The following is a 24569-nucleotide window of genomic DNA, read 5'->3' as shown; positions in this document are numbered from 1 at the left end:
TGAACAAAATTCATAGAAAGTCAAGAGTTTCCAATATTGAAAATATGACCAGTATTTGGTTGCCACGGGCAATTGCAAAACTCCAACCCTAGTACGCCAAGGCTCAGTTGACACTAAGTGGAAAGTGATGATAGCCAGCAGAATGCCCAGCTGACAAACTGAGGTACAACATGGACCTTGCTCACATTACAGGCTGATAGAGGTGTTGCTAATGTTTAGTTATCACTTAATAAGCCACTAGTGGGTGGAAGAAAAAACACTAAGATTTCACATTCAATTAATTTTTTTTATTTCAATGTATAATAGTAATAAAATGACACTTATGTACACTATGAAAGTTTGAATTGTACATGAGCAGCAGATACATACTTCCCATTCAGGTACATAATCAGGCATCGGCTCCAGGCATTGGCTTTCACAGCCCTCATCAGCAATCCCAAGGGCAACGCTTTCTGCATTGAATTAAACCAGCAGGTTTTGGCCTTCGAGTTTCGTAACCTTCCTGGGTATATACACTCAGTCATGGACCCACTACTCAACCATAGAATTACTGAATATGTCATTCTGGCCCTGTACAGCAAGACAAAACCTGCATTTGTCCATGCAAATCTCTTATTACGCAATCAAAATAGACAGAACCAAAAATCAAGTCATCCAATTTCCCCCCCACATAAGTTAAAAGAGGTTAAGGCATTACACAGTATACCGTGCGACCTCGATATTCCTCTGCAGATTTGCTACAGTTCCCTGGCTGGAACCCCCTCTACTCCATCACCATAGACCACAGATCTGTATGGGTGGGATTTAAAAAAAGGGTGGCTTCAAGTGACAATACTCCTGTGGGCTGGCCCACTGCACTAACACAACGTCCCACCGAGTCATCGCTTGTACTCTGAGCTCTCTTTTTGTTGGCCTATTGCAAGAGTCAGTAAAGGGACGATTAGAAGCTCTGGTCCCCCTACACCACCAGAGGAAGGGGAAAAATATACACTAGGGCGGAGGAGTCACTGCAGGCCACTCAGGGGTCTCCTGGCAATAGATAACAGATGGGCATTAATAGAAGCAAAGAACATTGGGGAATGCCACACGAGTATCTACAAGAGAGGAAAAAAGAAAAAAAAACAGAAATCGGCTTTTATTCAAACACAATCTTGCTGGAAATATCACAAATATGAAACAGCTGTAGCATTAGTCAGAAACCAGCAAACCTTTGGAAATGCGAGACAACTAATCATTACATTTAAATAAAGGCAGTGGTTTACAACAATAGGGTAAGTTGGTAAATTACCAGGAGACAGCTCGGGTAGGTCAGTCACATAAATCAAGCCGTACATGTGGGGACAAGCAGGTCTGTTTAAAAGGTGCTTCGTTTCCTACCCAGGTGCAGTGCAGCAATTCATCTACAACATTAGCACCAGATTTAGGCCACAGATTTCCAGTTCTAGCAAGTCTGACGGCAAGCACTTAAACGCAGGTCCCATCAGGCCCACTTGTAGATCTTGACCATTTTTTCTGTCAGAGTTCCCAGGAAACTGGTGTGATTCACCTCGAAGGGGCAGATATCTAGTACTGGCTGGTCAGCTTGAAGCTTCTGGATGAGGGAGCCGTTCCCTGCATTCCACACCTGCCACAAGACAACAAAAAGGGTTACAAGGCTGGGCACCTTCAGATGGAAACGGAACAAAGGCAGACCGTAGAACGAGATCAAACAATCAGCGTGTCTGGCTTTAACTGCTTCATCCACCAATAACCCGCACCCCCTACCACCAAAGTTTCCACATTTGTGGTACATTGCAGAGTGAAAAGACAGAAAGATGACAACAAACAGTTATACAGCACAGAAAGAGGCCCTTCGGCCCATCCATGTCCGTGCCGGCCATCAAGCCCCGTCTATTCTAATCCCATTTTCCAGCACTTGGTCCGTAGCCTTGTATGCTATGGCGTTTCAAGTGCTCATCTAAATGCTTCTTGAATGTTGAGGGTTCCTGCCTCTACCACCCTTTCAGGCAGTGAGTTACAGATTCCAACCACCCTCGGTGAAAAAGTTTTTCCTCAAATCCCCTCTAAACCTCCTGCCCCTTACCTTGAAACTATGCCCCCTGGTTATTGACCCCTCTACTAGGGGGAAAAGTTCCTTTCTATCTACCCTATCTATGCCCCTCAATTTTGTACACCTCACTCAGGTCCCCCTTCAGCCTTCTCTGCTCTAAGGAAAACAACCCCAGCCTGTCCAGTCTCTCTTCATAGCTGAAGTGCTCTAGCCCAGGTAACATCCTGGTGAATCTCCTCTGCACCCTCTCCAATGCAATTACATCCTTCCTAGTGTGGCGACCAGAACTGCACACAGTATTCCAGCTGTGGCCTAACGAGCATTTTGTACAGCTCCATCATAACCTCCCTGCTCTTATATTCTATGCCTCGACTAATGAAGGCAAGTATCCCATATGCCTTTTTAACCACCTTATCTACCTGTCCTGCTGCCTTCAGGGATCTATATACATGCACACCAAGGTCCCTCTGATCCTCTGTCCTTCCTAGGGTCCTACCATTCATTGTGTATTCCCTTGCCTTGTTAGTCCTCCCAAAATACATCACATCACACTTTTCAGGGTTAAATTCCATTTGCCACTTTCTGCCCATTTAACCAACACATCTATATCATCCTGTAGCCTGAGGCTTCCCTCCTTGCTATTTACCACTCCACCAATTTTCGTGTCATCTGCGAACTTACTGATCATACCTCCTACATTCATATCTAAATCATTAATGTACACTACAAACAGCAGAGGACCCAGCACCGATCCCTGCGGTACACCACTGGACACAGGCTTCCAGTCAGAAAAACAACCTTCAACTATCACCCTCTGCCTCCTGCCACTAAGCCAATTTTGGATCCAATGCACCAAATTGCCCTGAATCCCATGGGCTCTTACCTTCTTGACCAGTCTCCCATGCGGGACTTTGTCAAAAGCCTTACTGAAGTCCATGTAGACTACATCAACTGCACTACCCTCATCCACACACCTAGTCACCCCCTCGAAAAATTCAATCAAATTGGTTAGACATGATCTCCCCCTGACAAAGCCATGCTGACTATCCTTGCCTCTCCAAGTGGAGACTAATTCTGTCCCTCAGAATAATTTCCCTACCACTAATGTTAGGCTCACTGGCCTGTAATGAATAATGGTACTACGTTAGCTGTCCTCCAGTCCTCTGGCACCTCCCCTGTGGCCAGAGAGGTTCTGAAAATTTGTCAGAGCCCCTGCAATCTCCTCCCTTGCCTCACACAGCAGCCTGGGATACATCTCGTCTGGGCCTGGCGATTTATCCACTTTTAAGCCCGCTAAAACCTCCTCCCTCTCAATACTAATTTGTTCAAGTACAGGAAACTCTTTGGTATCCGGCACCGACGGGACCGGGATGGTGCCGGTTGATTAAAAATTCCAGATGACTGAGAGGGTTATCTACCGAGGCTTAACAAAAATTTAAAAAATCAAGCAATGTGCAGTTTACAGTAATTGGGTACTCACCTATCCCATAATGCAAGATGGGGGAGATAATTCACGATAAAGATGGAGACACACAGAAAAATGGTGGATCGGAAGAGACTACCGGCAGCGCGGGAGAGTCAGACTCCTGTTATTGAGGTGTTCGGACTTCCGATGGCGCCAAGAAGCCGAGTAGCGGCAGTTTGGAGAATTACCCCCACTGACTAACTCGGCCACCGCGGGAGACTGACTCGGCAACAGTTCCGGTTACTGAGGTGTTGTTTTCGGAGTATGAATTTTGCCAGTTAAGAGAGAATTCCGGATATTTAGGTGCCGTTTAAACAAGAGTCTCTTGTATATCACTATCCCCCTTTCCGATTTCTATGCCTACATCGTCCTTCTCCATAGTGAACACAGATGCAAAATATACCAGGAACTAAAATAAAAATGTTGGAAATGCACAGCATGTTTGTCATTGGCTGTATATAGGAAAGGTGATGGAAAGGTGAGTTAACATATCAGATGTTCCAACAAGGGTGTGTAGTCCACAGAAAGGTGAGTTAACATATCAGATGTTCCAACAAGGGTGTGTAGTCCACAGAAAGGTGAGTTAACATATCAGATGTTCCAACAAGGGTGTGTAGTCCACAGACGAACCCATCTTTTCCTTTTACAGATGCTGAGACACCTGCTGTGCAGCTCCAGCATTTTTTTAAATTTGAAACACAAAGGCTGCTTACCTTCATATGGGACACCACGAGACTGTGCCTGGTCATGCAGCCTTTACACAACCCCTTATTCCCCCTCCCACCCACATGTTCACAAAGCAGCCTTCTGTCCACCCACTGTTGCTCGTTTCTCCAACCCCGCCCCCCACTTTTCACACACTCGATGCAACATGACCCCTCACTTATGCCCAAATCCTCTCAGTCATAGGTTAAAGGCCACCTTCAGCTGAAAAAAAACCCAAACTAGCCAGACTCCCTCGCCAAATTCCATGATGTGGCAAATGGAGTGGAAACACTTCTCTGTGAGACAAAGTCTCAGAGTTCAAAGTCAAGTTGATTGAAGCAAAACAACTTTAACTAATGTTTTAAATTGGGTTCAACTCTGGAGTCTGAAACTCCAGTTATAATTAGAGGATGAGGGTACCGCGCACCCTGGACATGCTCGTCAGTGCTGCCCATGACCACAGTGCTCATTTCATAGCCACATCATTCATTGGCCACAACAGAAACTTCAATCACAAATGAGGATACCTGCAGCCACCATGTGGCTAAACTCAGCATCACACCCAAAAGCATAAAACCAGAAACCACTCAAATGGGTGGCACGCAGTCAGAATCAAGAAACACAGGCGATGCACAGCGAGCCACCCCAGCACCAAGAGTGGCATGCACTGCACTCGCAGGTGTAGTGCAGAACCTGTGAACCCTGAACACCTGTATTCATAAAGGCACCATGTGTCATTATCTGTAGCACAGCCTGAAGACACGCCACTAAGTCTTTGCTGCAGCTGACGAGCAAGCACCGTGAAGCAGACAGGCAGCCTGCAGTGTATCTCAGTAGGGCACAGGCTCATTGGCAATCGCTGCCCATACAAATTTCAGGAAAATGAGCTGGAGATCCACTCTAGTGCATCCCACCGGCTTGGTTACAGAATCCAATAGGTTACCTGCCCTTTCCTCTGGGATATTACATTCACTGTCGAGAAAACCAAGTGTCAACAACACTGCATTGTGGTGTACTCTCCTCTCCCTTTGGGACAATTTGACTTCAATCATCATTTTTGTGCTGAATACAATAGAACATAATGCAACATTTGTCCCCATTAACCTAACCGGCAGTCATGCTGCAATCCTGGAGCAAGACTGAGCATAGAACGTCAAGGATGATGGGATAAAAGTCAATATCCAAATTGCAGGCGATGTTGCAGGTTTTAAAGAATCTCCATCACTTACCATAGCGCTGTTGGTCGCCTCGTCCCCGGCACACACCAGGACACTGCCGTCCTTCTCTGGACTGGTGAAAATGGCATTTTTGGTTAGCAGTTTACAGGTGGGGCCCGCATTGAACGTCTGCACCGGGTAACATGTGCAGACGAGGTTCTCGAGCGACTCCGGGGAGGGACTGCTCGACAGCTCCATCATCACACACCGTAAAGAACTGTGGGTTTTACCTTTTTAAAAAAAAAAAAAGCACCATTAATACCACATTCAAGACTGGCAACGGTTTTCAATTTTGAGCAGACAAAATTTTCCCCTCCTACAGGCGAGGACGTTTGTCGAGATCCAGTTCACCAAACGCCAGCAGCCCTGCAAGACCAGGAAAGTGGCCAATGTTCCTGCATGAGCATAGGCAGTGAGTGTTGGTAAGCCATGTGACCATGGGTCCTTCACTGCTGGAGCCTGATCCTGTCTTCAACCCACAAGGGTGACTAGACAGCTATCAGGAGTAAGCAACTCTGGTTGGTTCTACCCTTCCTCACCCAAGGGCACTGAAGCCAATCATGCCAGCCTAGTGGACCCGGGATTGAATCCAGTAACGCAATACAGATCAGGAATTGAGCCCAGGGCATCAGGTCTGTATTGGTAAAGGTTATATGTAACCGAACCAGAGAGGGTCTTCAGAGGAGGCGGTGAAATTTTGCCCTTAATTCTTTCTAACTGGAGACACAGTTTTGTAGCTACTCCAATTGTCACTCGAATGCCAGCGAAGTCAGATTGCCCAACAGGTTCAGTGCCCACACTGCTCTATTAGACACACAATAGTAAACCCCACCCCCCCTCCACCGTACCCTCCCAAATGCTGCTCTATGTACCTGGCCTGTACGTAACGAGGCAGTGTCGCATCGTGGGTTCGATCTGTATATCTGTGCAGCTCCCAACCTCTAGAGGCAGCAGGTGTGCCTTGTACGTGTTTGTGGATTCCTGCTCCCAGAAGCAGCCCCCTTCCAGAGTGCCAGCCACCAGACCGCCGCACGGAAACGCTGCAGACGCCATACGTGGGAGGTAGGACAGTGATGTCACTGGACACCTAAACATCGAAATGTATAAGTGGGGGGAAAAAGGGGTTATAATCTGCAGCAGCAATCACGAGAGGGGGAAAATTAAAATCTGTTTACATCTGACACTGCATTAGGAGAGGAAGAGGGCAAAAGAGAATCACAACTATTAATGCAGCCAGTAGTTGTTATACATAGATCAGAAAACTCTAAGGAGTAATAACTGAGGCAGTTCCTGAGAAAAATAGAACAGAACAGATTCGAGGGACAATTTTTCTAGGATATAATGTGGGTCAGTCATGTGACATCTGCGTGAAAAGTTATTCAAAGGAACAGGTGCCCTAGTCTCTCTTCCACTTCCCAATGCCTGATCCCATCAATCACTACCTCTGGAATGCACCATATATCCTTTAATCCAGGCTTCAGACATTTTAAAAAGCAGAACTCCAGGAAACTGTGTGTTATCCGGAGGCTAACTGTCCGGAATGCTCGAGCCACCGGCAAAAATCAGGAGCCATTTTCGTTAGGTTTTTTTCTTCGCGTTGCTTTTTTCCTCAACAGTCAAGCTCTGCAAGGTCTGCTGAAGCCGTTGCTAAGCTAGAGACGCTTGGACTGTTTAGAAGCTGTTGGGGTTTGTTGACAGATACGGAGCTCAAAAGCTTCCGTATCTTTCAACATTAGCGCTGGAGTGTCCAGCAGTTTTGAGGGAACGGCAACAGCTCGGTCCTGTCGGTGCCGGATAGCACAAAGTTTCCTGTATACAACTGGACATTCGAGCACAGGTGACACTTCCCACCTGGCCCATTACAAGCCCCACGCCATCATCTCCTGGGAGATTCAGACCGCTGTGCGCCTGCTGCTGCCTGGGGAGCTGGCCAAGCATGCCATGTCCAAAGGGACAAAAGGCAGTAAACAAGTACACCAACAAAAAGTAAAACTCCACAATGTACTGAAAAGACACACCTGGAACCCTGTGGTGGCAGCTCCTGGACATATGTGGTGGTGTCCCTCATGTCGTAGATCAGGACGGACCCATTTATCAACCCAGCATAGATGTAGTTTGTGTCATCTGAGCACCAGCAGCAGCTCCAGACAGGACGACCGGTGTTGTACGTCTGCACGACGGTGTTGGCAATCAGGCTACAGAGATAGCAATTAACAGGGTCATTGCAGGCAGGTTAGGCCAAGCACAGGGTGATGGAATGGAATCTTGGGCACGCTGCTTGGGGTCTGGCACTTCGCCACACTAAAGAAAACAATTCAATTCAGTGGGTGAGACACGGCCGCAATTCTGGACAGCTTCCCTCAGTGAGTATAGCCAGGAGTAGCAGGATTGTACAGACCAGGAAGGACTTGGCTTTGAGCCCTGGCCAATCTCAAACTGGGGTACCATTAGGGCACTACAATTGGCCTGAGCTGCTATTTCTTCTTGGGATGAGATGCCAACGACACCGTCCCCAGCTGATTGTGGTGGGCCGCCTTCTAGCGATTTTGTTTTTACAACTTCTTGCTAGGCCACTTCAGAGGACATTAATAATCATGTAGAATGGGCCAGGAGTCACGTGTAGGCCAGAGCAGGTGCCCCTTACTGATGGGACAGCAATGAACCAGTTGGGTTTTTACAACAATCTAGCAGCTTTTGGGTTCATTTTTGTGGTGCCCACACATTACCAGATTTATTGAATCCAATGTCTCATCTTGCCATGGTGTGATTTGAACTCATAACTTCTGGAATGCAAGTCCAGCACCATAACCACTTACCTGCTGGTGAGCTGGGGGGTGAAAGCATCAACCAGGGATCCTGCTCCTAATTACCAGCGGCTCCTTACAGAAGTGCATGAGTGGGTGAGGACCAGGCTTAGCTGTGATGCGTTGGCAGTCAAATCGCCTGCTAACCATGACTGTCTAGGTCCACATATACATAGTAGCCACGTAGGTGAGGTGCTGGGGTGTGATTGCTGCTCATAGAACCAGACTCCAGCAAGGAGTCACCACCTTCAAAAGAGGAGAAAAATTGGTGAGGGGGAAAAACCCATCAGGGAGCAGGCCATCTGCAACCCCATCTACGCTAACAACTGGTGGCGTGTGTAGGTGGAATAGTGAGGGGTCCCGGAAGCTGAAAGTGGCAATTTTTGTTGTTGGTGAAAACAGCAAGTCCAAACCAATTAATTTAGCCTACTCACAAGTGTGTAGAGGGTCCCATTTCTCCCCCAACCACCTCCCACCCCAGGCAGCCAGGAGACATGCAGAAAAAGGAGAACCTCAGTTCAGCATACCTGAATACATTTGACGTGCATGTCAACCTCTAAAAAGGAGTTAACAGGCACCGCCCAAGAAAGAATCTTATTCACTTGTCTGGATGACAGAGTAAAAACTGCCCTGTCAATGCTTCGATCCCTTCTCCTCACGTGTCTCAATGGCCACTGCAGCTCGAGACCCATTTACCTGGTTAATTTGATGGTGTTGTCCAGCGATGCAGAAAGGAGGACACTGTCAGGGCGGTCACTGAACGCCAGGCCTCGGATCTGTTTGGAATGGATCGGGATGTACTGGGTGCTGCGGAAGTTCACTCCACTTATCTTCTTTACGCCACATCCTGTGCACCAGACAAACAGTGAGCCAGAGTGCAAAAATTGAACTGTCGGGAGTTACCTTAATTTGCAATGTGAATTACAGGACCACATGGCTCCTTCCCACCACTAAGCACAAAGCTGGTGTCTCAACTAGGCTAATTTCTGGAGTAAAACTGTTTGTAGAAAGGGCTCAAATTGTTAAGAGATGAGAAATACTTCGAATAAATGTTATGGTTGTGTATGGAAAGTATAATAAGGACACAGATCTTCTGTGCACAGGACCATTATGAGCTGGTGGAAAGATCAATTTACAATCTTTAGTTATAAAGTTTTCCAATGTACCAATACCTCATCCCCATGCACACCAACACATCCCATCATACGGCAAGGTCTACAAAGTAGTTCAGAATCTCAATGCTGAGGGCAGGAAGGACCGAGAGCAGCGATAGCAGCAGGGAAGAGATCAAGGCAAGGAGGAGGGAACTGGTGCAGGAAACAGAAGCCTCAAATTAGGGGAAATTAATGAGTAAAAATTTAAAAGGGAGACATTTTTAAAGACAATGATAAAGAGTTGAGCACGCGAGATTTTTTGGGAACTGTAATGTCTTGTAGAAACCCCTCTGAAGCTTACCAGGCAGAAGAGCTGTTTGGGGAGAAGGTTGGGACACAACGAGACAGCTCATCGAAGCGCAGTATGCCATGACTCGACAGTTCCCACTCTGCGAAACCATGATGCCTTTCTCAAACTGGTACTTGCATTGACTCTGACTGGAACTAGGGTGGCCAATAAGGGAATTATGGGAACTGGAGGGGCCTTGCGAAGCACTTGGACCGTGCTTGGCGATAAGACATCTCAGCTCCTGTAGTGACAACACAGAAAATTCAATACCACGCTTGCAAAAGGAATCCAATATACAGCTACATACACAACCCAATATAGTCACAGTCAGAGGGAACCCAACATATAGCTATATTCAAAGAGTATTCACTATATGGCTACACATATGTACACATGATTTAATATATAGCTTTAATATACATACATACTTACACAGAATTCAATACACATAGGGAATTCAATATATAGTTTCACAAACAGGGAATTCCGTATACAGCAACATACAAAAAATTCAATATACAACTACATGTGGCGGAAACTCAGTACACACCCAGCTGCTATCTTCTAGTCTATGCTCAGTTTAGTTTGAAATCCTGTTGTGTCTTTGCCCTCCTACCCACTTGTGGTTTAAATGATTCTTAATTGTTGCCTTAATGTTACTTGCAAGTTCTTTGTCTCTATCTGGATTAGCTGCAGTCCTTCAAACACACCGAATTCAAAATACAGCTACACACATGGGGCATTTAATACAGAGTGCTAAACACATACAGGGAATTTAATGCAGAGCCACATATACACACAGGGATTTTAAATTTCTCTATCCCAACTTTGAACTCTTCCTTCCTGCGCTCACTTGTATGGCCAGGGGTTGAGCTCCAGAAAGCTCAGTGTTTGGGACCACTGCTGTTAAGATTTTCAATAATGATTTGGTTGGGGGCAACAGAACCATTTATAAACTCGCCAATTACAGAAAATGTACACTGGGTTAATAATTTGGACCAAATCAATAGATTTCAAGTCAGTTTAGATAAGTGGACTGAAATGCAACTGTCCTTCAGTGCAGCATTGGGACTGAGAGACTGCAGACATGTTTACACCGTGCAGCAATACCATTTAAAGTAACAGATCAAACAAGAGGGATGGGATCAGTGCTGGCTTTTATTAAGGCAGTGTGATGTGGCTACAGAGAAAAGGTTTTAGGATGAATTGATAGGAATGAGTATACAAAGAGCATTTACTAAGGCTACATAAGGCTTTGCTACATCTGCAACTATGAGTATTGTGTCCAATTTTGGTTCCCAGACACGGCAAAGGATACAGAGGATCTAGAGAATGTGCCGAGCAGGGCAACCTGAAAGATACCCAGCCTTAGGCGTTTTACTTATTTGGAGAGGTTCCTAGAGTTAGGGCTATTTACTTTGAATGAGGGGATGATGGAAGTTTGTTTTAAATGAAGGGATTGGATTGGTTTGGATACACAGTCTGGTTGAATAGGTCAAGATGGACAGGGATGGTAAAACTAGAGAGTACACATGTAAAATAGTTAGATTAAAGTGTTCTGTCTGCAGATAGACATCACCCCGTGGTACAGACCAGCAAAACCGGTGGGTATGGATTGAGTACATGCAACTGAACAAAGTCTCAACAAGCTCCCAAGATGATGACATTTCCAGTTAGAGAGTATAAACTGCTAGTTAGCTGGGATTATGGCCCGTAATTTGAGGTAGTAATAACAAGGCTGTTAGCACTCGCCGTTGCTGTAAAACTGACAACAACTACGGTGTACTAAGTCACAATTACTGAACAACTGCTCCGGCCCTTAAAAAAAACTAATTTTACAAGAGTGGAGTCTCATTCCCTCAGAAGATGATTAAAAAATGGCAGACTTTTAATAAAATTAAAATATTTTATAAAAGTTTTTGTTCTGATATTTGCTTTTCTCCCGTAATGTCACGTGTATGTCCCAATCTTTATTTCGCTTCCTGCAAAATGATTTAAATTCCCCACTTTTTAGTTCCTGCTTTGTGGTCTGTGAGAATTGTTCAATCTGATTGGCTGACCAGCCTACTGCTGCTTGCACTGTTGAAGCCACAGGTCCCCTGTAGAAGGCACCAAATTCAAACTGACATCAGAAAAGTGGAAATCTGCGCTCTAGAGCCTACTAAAACTGTGTGCAGCTTTTTCCGAATTCAGCAGCAAGCATCGTCCCTTCGCCACTGACTGCAAAATCTAGGCCGAGTAGTAATGTGCTACCGCAGTCTCCTACAGCCTGCTCCAGTGTCTTAGGGGGAAAAGTGGAATTTACCCCCGAGTATTTTCTGAATTGGCCACAGGTTCTCTATTTATTGCCTCCACCTGAATATTGCGCAGTCAGGGGAAAAGTAAAGGCTGCAGGTGCCAGCACTGACTCTGGATGGTATTGAATCAGCATGGGGTGGGTATGATGGCCGTTTTCATTGGTAAACACACGCACAGCCAATTAAAGAAAGTTCCACCCAGAGACAATTCAATAGAGAGAGCTCCACCCAGAGACAATTCAATATAGAGAGAGCTCCACCCAGAGACAATTCAATAGAGGGAGAGAGCTCCACCCAGAGACAATTCAATATAGAGAGCTCCACCCAGAGACAATTCAATAGAGAGAGCTCCACCCAGAGACAATTCAATATAGAGAGAGAGCTCCACCCAGTGACAATTCAATAGAGGGAGAGAGCTCCACCCAGAGACAATTCAATATAGAGAGCTCCACCCAGAGACAATTCAATAGAGAGAGAGCTCCACCCAGAGACAATTCAATATAGAGAGAGCTCCACCCAGAGACAATTCAATATAGAGAGCTCCACCCAGAGACAATTCAATATTGAGCTCCACCCAGAGACAATTCAATAGAGAGAGAGCTCCACCCAGAGACAATTCAATAGAGAGCTCCACCCAGAGACAATTCAATATTGAGCTCCACCCAGAGACAATTCAATATAGAGAGAGCTCCACCCAGAGACAATTCAATATAGAGAGAGCTCCACCCAGAGACAATTCAATATCGAGAGCTCCACCCAGAGACAATTCAATATAGAGAGAGCTCCACCCAGAGACAATTCAATATAGAGAGAGAGCTCCACCCAGAGACAATTCAATAGAGAGAGAGAGCTCCACCCAGAGACAATTCAATATAGAGAGCTCCACCCAGAGACAATTCAATAGAGAGCTCCACCCAGAGACAATTCAATAGAGAGCTCCACCCAGAGACAATTCAATATAGAGAGAGAGCTCCACCCAGAGACAATTCAATATAGAGAGCTCCACCCAGAGACAATTCAATATAGAGAGCTCCACCCAGAGACAATTCAATAGAGAGAGCTCCACCCAGAGACAATTCAATAGAGAGAGCTCCACCCAGAGACAATTCAATATAGAGAGAGCTCCACCCAGAGACAATTCAATATAGAGAGAGCTCCACCCAGAGACAATTCAATAGAGAGCTCCACCCAGAGACAATTCAATATAGAGAGAGCTCCACCCAGAGACAATTCAATATAGAGAGAGAGCTCCACCCAGAGACAATTCAATAGAGAGAGAGAGAGAAGGAGAGAGAGAGAGAAGGAGAGAGAGAGGAGAGAGAGCGCTGAGAGCTGAGAGCGCGAAATTTGAACGAAGGGAAACGGCTGAAAGGAGAAAAGGAGCAAAGAGAGACCGAGAGACCGAGCGACCCGTCACCAGGACACCGAGAGCCCGGAGACACCCGGGACACAGCCCGGCTCACCGAGACCGAGAGACCGGCCCAGAGACACAGTGAGGCCCGGGGACAGAGAGAGAGAGAGCGACCGCGAGAACCAGAGAGAACGGTGTGTGACTCTGTCAACCGGAGCACGGGGCCTGAAGCCGGAGAAAGGCCCGAGGAACCGGGCCGAGCGAGGCACCGGAGAGAGGGAGAGCGAGCGGCAGCAGGGGTCGACCCAGACCGGGAGGAGCGGCCCGAGCCAGTCAGGGAGGCGAGTGGAGAGGTAGGGGTGCCGGATCGGGTCGGGCCTGGACAGCGAGCAAGCCCGGGGCCTGAAATCCGAGAAACTCCGGGGTCGGAGAGACTCGGCCGGGCCGGGACTGCACAGCCGAGCCGAGGGGCTGGGACCAGGGCAGAGGCCCGGAGAGCGAGCAAGCCCGGGGCCTGAAAACCGAGAAACTCCGGGATCGGAGAAACTCGGACAAACACCGGGCCGGGCGGGGACTGCACAGCCGAGCCGAGGGGCTGGGACCAGGGCAGAAGCCCGGAGAGAGAGCAAGCCCGGGGCCCGAAACCCGAGAAACTCCGGGGTCGGAGAAACTCGGACAAACACCGGGCCGGGACGGGACTGCACAGCCGAGCCGAGGGGCTGGGACCAGAGCAGAAACAGCCTGAGACCGACGCGAGGAGAGAGAGGAAAACTCCGGGTCCGGAGGAAAAAAGCTATACCTAGATCTACCTAAATTTAGTTAACCTAGAAAAAGAACAACAAACCCGAAGAAAAAAAAAAAGGAATAGAAACCAGAGAGAAACGATAAACAACCCGAACCAGGAACCTGTGAGAGAGAGAGAGAGAGAGAGAAACTTTTAAGAGCAGCTATATCAAAGAAATACCCTGAAAAACTCTCAATTTTGGACCTAAAAGTGGGATAAGGTGGAACACGACACAAAAAAGAGAAAAAAAGTTATCTACCTGAGACAAAACAAACGACTACAATGAGCAGGGAAATGAAATATCCTGAGCAATGCACAAAAAATAAAGCAAAGGAAAAACACAAGGACATAACACTAAAAAGTAACCCAGAGGTCCTCTACGTTGACTATACCACACACAAAGGGATTAAGACGAAGAACAACCTCATATTCTACACCGACTCCATTCCCTCATGGAAGGAGACTTTACAAAAATACTACGCATACGTCTCCAGCGAAGGTATTGGCAGTGGAGGCAGACTGAAAATATGTAAAGATGGAAATCTAGATAAAGATGACCCCCTGCTAACCATAAGCTACTACAACAAAAAAGGAAAGATCATGATACAGGGGAATGTAGAAAGTCTGGACTCCTTCGAAAAGGAATTCCCCCAGCTGAAAACTAAGGCAGACACAAATAGGACCAATGGACAGGAGGCAAAAGAGAATCGAACAGAGGATGATGAGAGCCAAGCGGAGGAAGAAGAGAGTCCAGCAGAGACACACACCTCCCTGACCATCTCCACCCCCCCCACACCTCTCAACGCAAACAAACTGCTGAAAGAGAGTCTGTCCAAACTAGAACTCGAATTCAACGAATACAGAGAAACACAGACCAAGAACTGGACGGAGGAACTCAAACAGCTGAAAATGGAAAACGAGTCCACCATCCACAATCTGAGAAAGACCGTAGAGGAACAAATAAATAAGATCAAAGAACTCCATACCCAACTAAACAAAATGACGGAGGCCGTAGAAAGGCTCAGCAGGCAACACAAACCTCTTAAGGTCCAAAAAACACACACAAGGACACAGAACCCGTCGGATGCCACCCCACACGAGGACACACCGAAAGCCACAAACCCCGCTCCTGCCACACAGCTCACCACAGAAACCCAGCCAACAACCAGCCCTCAGTCGAGTCCTGCCCAGACTACCGCTACCCAGTCCTCACACACAGGGACGCAGAACCCGTCAGATGCCCCCCCACACGAGGACACACCGAAAGCCTCAAACCCCGCTCCTGCCACACAACATATCCCAGAAACCCAGCCAACAACCAGCCATCAGTCGAGTCCTGCCCAGACTACTGCTACCCAGTCTGAAAAACCAGCCCCTCAGGCGGTCCTGCTGACCGACTCCAACGGAAAGTTTCTGGACCCCCAGAGGCTGTTCCCAGGTCATCAAGTCCTGAAAAAATGGTGCAGCAACACAGAACATGCAATGAAGATCCTGAACAAAGAATCCCTTGGAAGCCCCAAATGGCTTGTGATCCACACAGGCACAAACGACCTACGCACCCTACGGGAAGGCACTGCTAGGGCGGTGAGCAGGATGGCGGAAAAGGCCAGCAAGGAATTCCCCGAGGCGCGGATCGTGATCTCCACACTACTGCCCAGAAAGGACACCCCAGCCTATATAATCCACAACACCAACAGGGAGATCGACACGAGATGTTCTGTCTTCCCCAACGTCTACCTGGCCCATCATCCAAACATCAACACAAGGGACCTCTATGACGAAATACATCTACTCAAACAGCGGATGTGGGTCTTTGCAAAAAACCTCAAACACTGCCAAAAGACGCAGCCCTCCCACCCCCTCTACCATTGGGAGCCGTAACCCAAACAGGACCACCAATGTCCCCCACCCCCCTTTACAAAACCAACAACAGAACCCAAGACCCCCCTCTAGACCACAGACTGTAGACCAAGAACTGAGAAAGATCATGACGATGCTGAACAGCCTGATAGAAAGCCGGAGAAATTATTAATATTGTTATTTATCATTATCATTATTGTTATCTTATCAGTATTATTACTACTATTAGATAGATATATGTGCATGCCTCATGAAATTTATACTAAATCATCATTTAGCATTATAGAAAATAGTGTTTCCACACTCATCCCACAAAATAGGTCCATTTTATTTCGTTTTATTGAACTATATAAATGCGTTCTTTCCACATAAGCTGCTGGAATATCCAGGGCCTCCGCTCCTCAACTTTTGGGATGAAGAGTACAGACCCTGAATTCCTAAAAGCTATAAAAGACATTGATATAATTGTGTTAACAGAAACATGGTGCCAAAAGGACATGCCGACCCACTGTCCCCCAATGTACCATGAAATTATTGTGCCTTCAGTAAAGAACATTAAGACACGCAAGGGCAGAACCTCCGGGGGAATCCTGGTGTGGTATAAAGGAGAACTGAACAAACACATCTCACCGATAAAACAGGGAAAATCACACGTATGGCTAAAATTAGATAAAAATATAGGAATAGTAAAAAACGATGTTTACTTATGTGCGATCTACATACCTCCAATAGAATCGCCATATTTTGAAGAGGAGATATTTGACACTCACCACATGGAAATCAGCCATTTCCAGGCCCAAGGAAAGGTGCTACTATGTGGGGACCTAAATGCAAGGACAGGATGTGAACCTGACTTCATAGACCCACAGGGCAACAACCATGTGTTTGGCCAGACCCCTCTATATGTCACACCAGCCATCGCAAACCGAAACAACCTCGATTGTGAAATAAATAAAAGCGGTAGGGAGGTAGTGCAACTCTGCCGAGCCTTAGGCCTGTACATAGTTAACGGTAGGTTCAGAGGGGACTCCTTAGGGAGACTCACATATTCCTCAACTCTTGGGTCTAGTGTGGTGGATTATACAATCACTGACCTGGACCCCTGCGGTATCAACGCATTCACTGTCAGGCAGCAATCCCCCCTCTCAGACCATAACCAAATAAATGTGTACCTTAAACTTTCTGCCCAAACTACAGACACAAAAAAGGAACCCAGTAAGCTACATAAAATAAACCAGACATACAGATGGGCCCCAGACAGTGGAGATAAATTCATCACAGCACTAAATTCACCTGATCTCACAAGTAAAATTTCAAAATTTAAAGAAAATCTATATGAGATCACCAGAGATGGGGTAAACATGGCCATAGAGGATATAAATATGATCTTTCATGAGGCAGCTGTAAAAGCCGACCTCGTGAAACAGAAGAGGAAGAGTCACAAAAGACAAAATAAAAATAAGAAATGGTTTGACCACGAATGCAAAAATGCCAGAAAAGACCTGAGAAAAATATCAAACCAAAAGCATCGCCAACCAAACAATCCGGACCTACGTACTAGATACAATGAAACCCTCAAAAGATATAAACACACCATTAGGAACAAAACACAAAACTATACCCACAAAATACTAGAAGAAATTGAAAACTCCACCAACCCAAAACAATTCTGGGAAATGTGGAATAACCTGAGTACAACACAATTGCAAGCATTACCAATCCAAGATGGCGACATCTGGAGAACACATTTTGAAAACCTCTACAAAGACATCCCAATAAACGAAACAAACCCAAGTCAACATCAGGTCACAGAAAAACTCCACACATTAGAAGCAACAATCAAAGACAACCAAAACCCTCTAGACTCCCCAATCACATGGAAAGAAATGGCCACAAAAACAAAATCTCTCCACCTAAAGAAAGCCTGTGGCCCAGACAACATCAAAAATGAAATGCTCAAGTTCAGCAATATGGAGATGCAGGGTGCGGTACTCAAATTATTCAACATCATATTACGTTCAGGCTGTTTTCCCGATATCTGGTGCCAAGGACTAATCTCCCCCATATATAAAAGCGGAAACAAATCAGACCCAAATAACTACCGCGGCATCTGTGTCAACAGTTGTCTAGGGAAGTTATTCTGCAGTATTCTAAATAGTAGATTACTTGATTTTCTTAACAAACATAATATCCTCAGAAAAAACCAAATAGGCTTTCTTCCAAAACACCGCACCGACGACCATATCTATACCCTTCACACCCTCATTGAAAAACATATACACCAAACAAAAAATGGGAAAATATTCGCCTGTTTCATCGACTTCAAGAAAGCCTTTGACTCTATATGGCACGAAGGGCTCTATTATAAACTTCTTCAATGTGGAATAGGGGGCAAAGTCTATGACCTTATTAAATCAATGTATCTGAAAAACAAATGCGGGGTCAAAATTGGAGACAAACGCACCGATTTCTTCACCCAGAGAAGAGGCGTCCGGCAGGGCTGCAATTTGAGCCCGACCCTGTTCAACATATACATAAATGAATTAGCAGACATGCTGGAGCAAAGCGAGTCACCAGGTCTCCGTCTCCTAGATGGAGAAGTGAAATCCCTGTTCTATGCGGACGACCTGGTTCTGCTGTCTCCCACAGAACAGGGATTACAGCAACAACTAGACCTACTCGACAAATACTGCCAAAATTGGGCTCTAACAGTAAATCTAAAGAAAACCAACATCATGATTTTTCAAAAAAGGCCCAGATGTCAGGAAAACAAATACCAATTTACCCTCAGTGATATCACTATAGGACACACTATGAGCTACACCTACCTTGGTCTAACTATTACAGCATCAGGGAGCTTCAGCATAGCAGTGAATGCACTAAAAGAAAAAGCTCGAAGAGCCCTATATGCAATAAAAAGAAAATTCTACAACATCCAAATCCCAATCAAAATCTGGCTCAAAATATTTGACAGCATAATCCTGCCCATTGCACTGTACGGTAGTGAAGTATGGGGCCCGCTAAATCACCAAAGCTACACTAAATGGGAAAAACATACAATAGAAGCCCTACATGCAGAATTCTGCCGAAGCATCCTTCGCACCCAAAGGAAAACGCCAACAAATGCATGCAGAGCCGAACTAGGCAGATACCCACTGATAATAAACATCCAAAAACGAGCACTAAACTTCCTAAATCACCTCAAATCTAGCTCCCCAGACACCCTTCATTTCAAAGCCTTTCAGACCCAAGAGCTAAACCCAGAAAAGAGTCCCCTGAGTCAGCTGCTACGGAAACTAAGTACTCAGCCGGACCCTGACCAGCCCCAGACCAACACAGCCGCCCAAACACCAATCCGAGTGAACCAAATCATTAAAAAATGCAAAGAAACCTACCTGGAACATTGGAACAAAATAACCGAAAGCCAAAGCAGATTAGAATGTTACCGGGCCCTAAAAAGAGAATATAAACTGGCAGACTACCTCACGACCATCAGAGACACAAAACAGAGACAGACCCTCACCAGGTACAGACTAAGCGACCACCAACTGGAAATTGAAAAAGGCAGATACAAGAAATCCTGGCAGCCTAGAGAGAATAGAATATGCGATCAATGTCTGGCTGGCGAGGTTGAAACAGAAATGCATAAAATTCAACACATCAAGAAACATATTATTCAACAAGCTAAGCCAAACAACCCCAGATTTCAAGGAATTGGATGATCTGTCAAAATTGAGATTAGTCCTAGGAGAAGGAGACAGACCATACCTTGGGGCCAAATATGTAACAACATGTCACAACCTGAGGACTGTTTAAAATTAAGACTGTTTAAAATTAATATTGAACGTACCAAATGAAGTACAAAGACTGTTTAAAATTAATATTGTTTAAAAGTAATATTGTATGTACCCAACAAATGTCAAATCGATTGACACCTACAGAATGTTGGAAAACTGTACCTTTTTGCTATGTAAGCTTTGGCAATATGGTTCTCTGTAAACTTTCATGCCAATAAAGCATTTTAATTGGAATTGGAATTGGAATTGGAGTAAAATATCAAAATTTAAAGAAAACCCATACGAGATCACCAGAGATGGTGTAAACATGGCCATAGAGGATATAAATATGATCTTCCATGAGGCAGCTGTAAAAGCCGACCTTGTGAAACAGAAGAGGAAGCGTCACAAAAGACAAAATAAAAATAAGAAATGGTTTGACCACGAATGCAAAAATGCCAGAAAAGACCTGAGAAAAATATCAAACCAAAAGCATCGACAACCAAACAATCCGGACCTACGTACTAGATACAATGAAACCCTCAAAAGATATAAACACACCATTAGGAACAAAACACAAAACTATACCCACAAAATACTCGAAGAAATTGAAAACTCCACCAATCCAAAACAATTCTGGGAAATGTGGAATAACCTGAGTACAACACAATTGCAAGCATTACCAATCCAAGATGGCGACATCTGGAGAACACATTTTGAAAACCTCTACAAAGACATCCCAATAAACGAAACAAACCCAAGTCAACATCAGGTCACAGAAAAACTCCACACATTAGAAGCAACAATTAAAGACAACCAAAACCCTCTAGACTCCCCAATCACATGGAAAGAACTGGCCACAAAAACAAAATCTCTCCACCTAAAGAAAGCCTGTGGCCCAGACAACATCAAAAATGAAATGCTCAAGTTCAGCAATATGGAGATGCAGGGTGCGGTACTCAAATTATTCAACATCATATTACGTTCAGGCTGTTTTCCCGATATCTGGTGCCAAGGACTAATCTCCCCCATATATAAAAGTGGAAACAAATCAGACCCAAATAACTACCGCGGCATCTGTGTCAACAGTTGTCTAGGGAAGTTATTCTGCAGTATTCTAAATAGATTACTTGATTTTCTTAACAAACATAATATCCTCAGAAAAAACCAAATAGGCTTTCTTCCAAAACAGCGCACCGCCGACCATATCTATACCCTTCACACCCTCATTGAAAAACATATACACCAAACAAAAAATGGGAAAATATTCGCCTGTTTCATCGACTTCAAGAAAGCCTTTGACTCTATATGGCACGAAGGGCTCTATTATAAACTTCTTCAGTGTGGAATAGGGGGCAAAGTCTATGACCTTATTAAATCAATGTATCTGAAAAACAAATGCGGGGTCAAAATTGGAGACAAACGCACCGATTTCTTCACCCAGAGAAGAGGCGTCCGGCAGGGCTGCAATTTGAGCCCGACCCTGTTCAACATATACATAAATGAATTAGCAGACATGCTGGAGCAAAGCGAGTCACCAGGTCTCCGTCTCCTGGATGGAGAAGTGAAATCCCTGTTCTATGCGGACGACCTGGTCCTGCTGTCTCCCACAGAACAGGGATTACAGCAACAACTAGACCTACTCGACAAATACTGCCAAAATTGGGCTCTAACAGTAAATCTAAAAAAAACCAACATCATGATTTTTCAAAAAAGGCCCAGATGTCAGGAAAACAAATACCAGTTTACCCTCAGTGATACCACTATAGGACACACTATGAGCTACACCTACCTTGGTCTAACTATTACAGCATCAGGGAGCTTCAACATAGCAGTGAATGCACTAAAAGAAAAAGCTCGAAGAGCCCTATATGCAATAAAAAGAAAATTCTACAACATCCAAATCCCAATCAAAATCTGGCTCAAAATATTTGACAGCATAATCCTGCCCATTGCACTGTACGGTAGTGAAGTATGGGGCCCGCTAAATCACCAAAGCTACACCAAATGGGAAAAACACACAATAGAAGCCCTACATGCAGAATTCTGCCGAAGCATCCTTCGCATCCAAAGAAAAACGCCAACAAATGCAGGCAGAGCCGAACTAGGCAGATACCCACTGATAATAAACATCCAAAAACGAGCACTAAACTTCCTAAATCACCTCAAATCTAGCTCCCCAGACACCCTTCATTTCAAAGCATTTCAGACCCAAGAGCTAAACCCAGAAAAGAGTCCCGAGTCAGCTGCTACTGAAACTAAGTACTCAGCCGGACCCTGACCAACCCCAGACCAACACAGCCGTCCAAACACCAATCCGAGTGAACCAAATCATTAAACAATGCAAAGAAACCTACCTGGAACATTGGAACAAAATAACCGAAAGCCAAAGCAGATTAGAATGTTACCGGGCCCTAAAAAGAGAATATAAACTGGCAGACTACCTCACGACCATCAGAGACACAAAACAGAGACAGACCCTCACCAGGTACAGACTAAGCGACCACCAACTGGAAATTGAAAAAGGCAGATACAAGAAATCCTGGCAGCCTAGAGAGAATAGAATATGCGATCAATGTCTGGCCGGCGAGGTTGAAACAGAAATGCATTTCCTCCTAAAATGCGAAAAATTCAACACATCAAGAAACATATTATTCAACAAGCTAAGCCAAACAACCCCAGATTTCAAGGAATTGGATGACCTGTCAAAATTGAGATTAGTCCTGGGAGAAGGAGACAGACCATACCTTGGGGCCAAATATGTAACAACATGTCACAACCTGAGGACTGTTTAAAATTAAGACTGTTTAAAATTAATATTGAACGTACCAAATGAAGTACAAAGACTGTTTAAAATTAATATTGTTTAAAAGTAATATTGTATGTACCCAACAAATGTCAAATCGATTGACACCTACAAAATGTTTGAAAATGTACCTTTTTGCTATGTAAGCTTTGGCAATATGGTTCTCTGTAAACTTTCATGCCAATAAAGCATTTGAATTTGAATTTGAGAGAGCTCCACCCAGAGACAATTCAATATAGAGAGAGCTCCACCCAGAGACAATTCAATAGAGGGAGAGAGCTCCACCCAGAGACAATTCAATATAGAGAGAGCTCCACCCAGAGACAATTCAATATAGAGAGAGCTCCACCCAGAGACAATTCAATAGAGGGAGAGAGCTCCACCCAGAGACAATTCAACAGAGAGCTCCACCCAGAGACAATTCAATATAGAGAGAGCTCCACCCAGAGACAATTCAAGAGAGGGAGAGAGCTCCACCCAGAGACAATTCAATAGAGGGAGAGAGCTCCACCCAGAGACAATTCAATATAGAGAGCTCCACCCAGAGACAATTCAATATAGAGAGAGCTCCACCCAGAGACAATTCAAGAGAGGGAGAGAGCTCCACCCAGAGACAATTCAATAGAGGGAGAGAGCTCCACCCAGAGACAATTCAACAGAGAGCTCCACCCAGAGACAATTCAATATAGAGAGAGCTCCACCCAGAGACAATTCAATATAGAGAGAGAGCTCCACCCAGAGACAATTCAATATAGAGAGCTCCACCCAGAGACAATTCAATATAGAGAGAGCTCCACCCAGAGACAATTCAATAGAGGGAGAGAGCTCCACCCAGAGACAATTCAATAGAGGGAGAGAGCTCCACCCAGAGACAATTCAATATAGAGAGCTCCACCCAGAGACAATTCAATAGAGAGAGAGCTCCACCCAGAGACAATTCAATATAGAGAGCTCCACCCAGAGACAATTCAATATAGAGAGCTCCACCCAGAGACAATTCAATATAGAGAGAGCTCCACCCAGAGACAATTCAATAGAGAGAGCTCCACCCAGAGACAATTCAATAGAGAGAGAGCTCCACCCAGAGACAATTCAATATAGAGAGAGAGCTCCACCCAGAGACAATTCAATATAGAGAGAGCTCCACCCAGAGACAATTCAATAGAGAGAGCTCCACCCAGAGACAATTCAATATAGAGAGCTCCACCCAGAGACAATTCAATATCGAGAGAGCTCCACCCAGAGACAATTCAATATAGAGAGAGCTCCACCCAGAGACAATTCAATACAGAGAGAGCTCCACCCAGAGACAATTCAATATAGAGAGAGCTCCACCCAGAGACAATTCAATATAGAGAGAGAGCTCCACCCAGAGACAATTCAATAGAGAGAGAGCTCCACCCAGAGACAATTCAATATAGAGAGAGAGCTCCACCCAGAGACAATTCAAAATAGAGAGCTCCACCCAGAGACAATTCAATATAGAGAGCTCCACCCAGAGACAATTCAATATAGAGAGAGCTCCACCCAGAGACAATTCAATATAGAGAGAGCTCCACCCAGAGACAATTCAATATCGAGAGAGAGCTCCACCCAGAGACAATTCAATATAGAGAGCTCCACCCAGAGACAATTCAATATAGAGAGAGCTCCACCCAGAGACAATTCAATAGAGAGAGAGCTCCACCCAGAGACAATTCAATATAGAGAGAGCTCCACCCAGAGACAATTCAAAATAGAGAGAGCTCCACCCAGAGACAATTCAATATAGAGAGAGCTCCACCCAGAGACAATTCAATATAGAGAGAGAGCTCCACCCAGAGACAATTCAATATAGAGAGCTCCACCCAGAGACAATTCAATATAGAGAGAGCTCCACCCAGAGACAATTCAATATAGAGAGAGCTCCACCCAGAGACAATTCAATATAGAGAGAGAGCTCCACCCAGAGACAATTCAATATAGAGAGAGCTCCACCCAGAGACAATTCAATATAGAGAGAGCTCCACCC

The 24569-nt window shown here is 45.2% G+C and overlaps 1 protein-coding gene across 4 annotated transcripts in view; it reads right to left on the bottom strand.

Moving 5' to 3' along the window:
- Positions 1–272: 272 nt before the first annotated feature.
- The window catches only part of rfwd3 (ring finger and WD repeat domain 3), a 57150-nt gene continuing 32853 nt past the window's right edge, over positions 273–24569 (bottom strand). For 3 of the 4 annotated variants that reach the window (XM_085991127.1, XM_085991126.1, XM_085991125.1), the window contains exons 8-13: positions 9697–9925; positions 8938–9088; positions 7456–7632; positions 6310–6524; positions 5450–5667; positions 273–1624 (exon numbers count right to left, since the gene is read on the bottom strand). In XM_085991127.1, coding sequence (XP_085847253.1) covers positions 1481–1624; positions 5450–5667; positions 6310–6524; positions 7456–7632; positions 8938–9088; positions 9697–9925 — 1134 coding nt within the window. In that variant the 3' untranslated portion in view covers positions 273–1480. The remainder of the gene's footprint in view (positions 1625–5449; positions 5668–6309; positions 6525–7455; positions 7633–8937; positions 9089–9696; positions 9926–24569) is intronic. The other variant, XM_085991128.1, reaches the window with a different exon arrangement.

This window comes from Somniosus microcephalus, chromosome 6 (assembly GCF_052327205.1).
Source record: "Somniosus microcephalus isolate GS21.2 chromosome 6, FLI_Smic_1.0, whole genome shotgun sequence".
Lineage (NCBI taxonomy): Eukaryota > Metazoa > Chordata > Chondrichthyes > Squaliformes > Somniosidae > Somniosus > Somniosus microcephalus.
The sequence above is the reverse complement of the archived record's forward strand: the minus strand, read 5'-3'. Positions and strand labels throughout refer to the sequence as shown.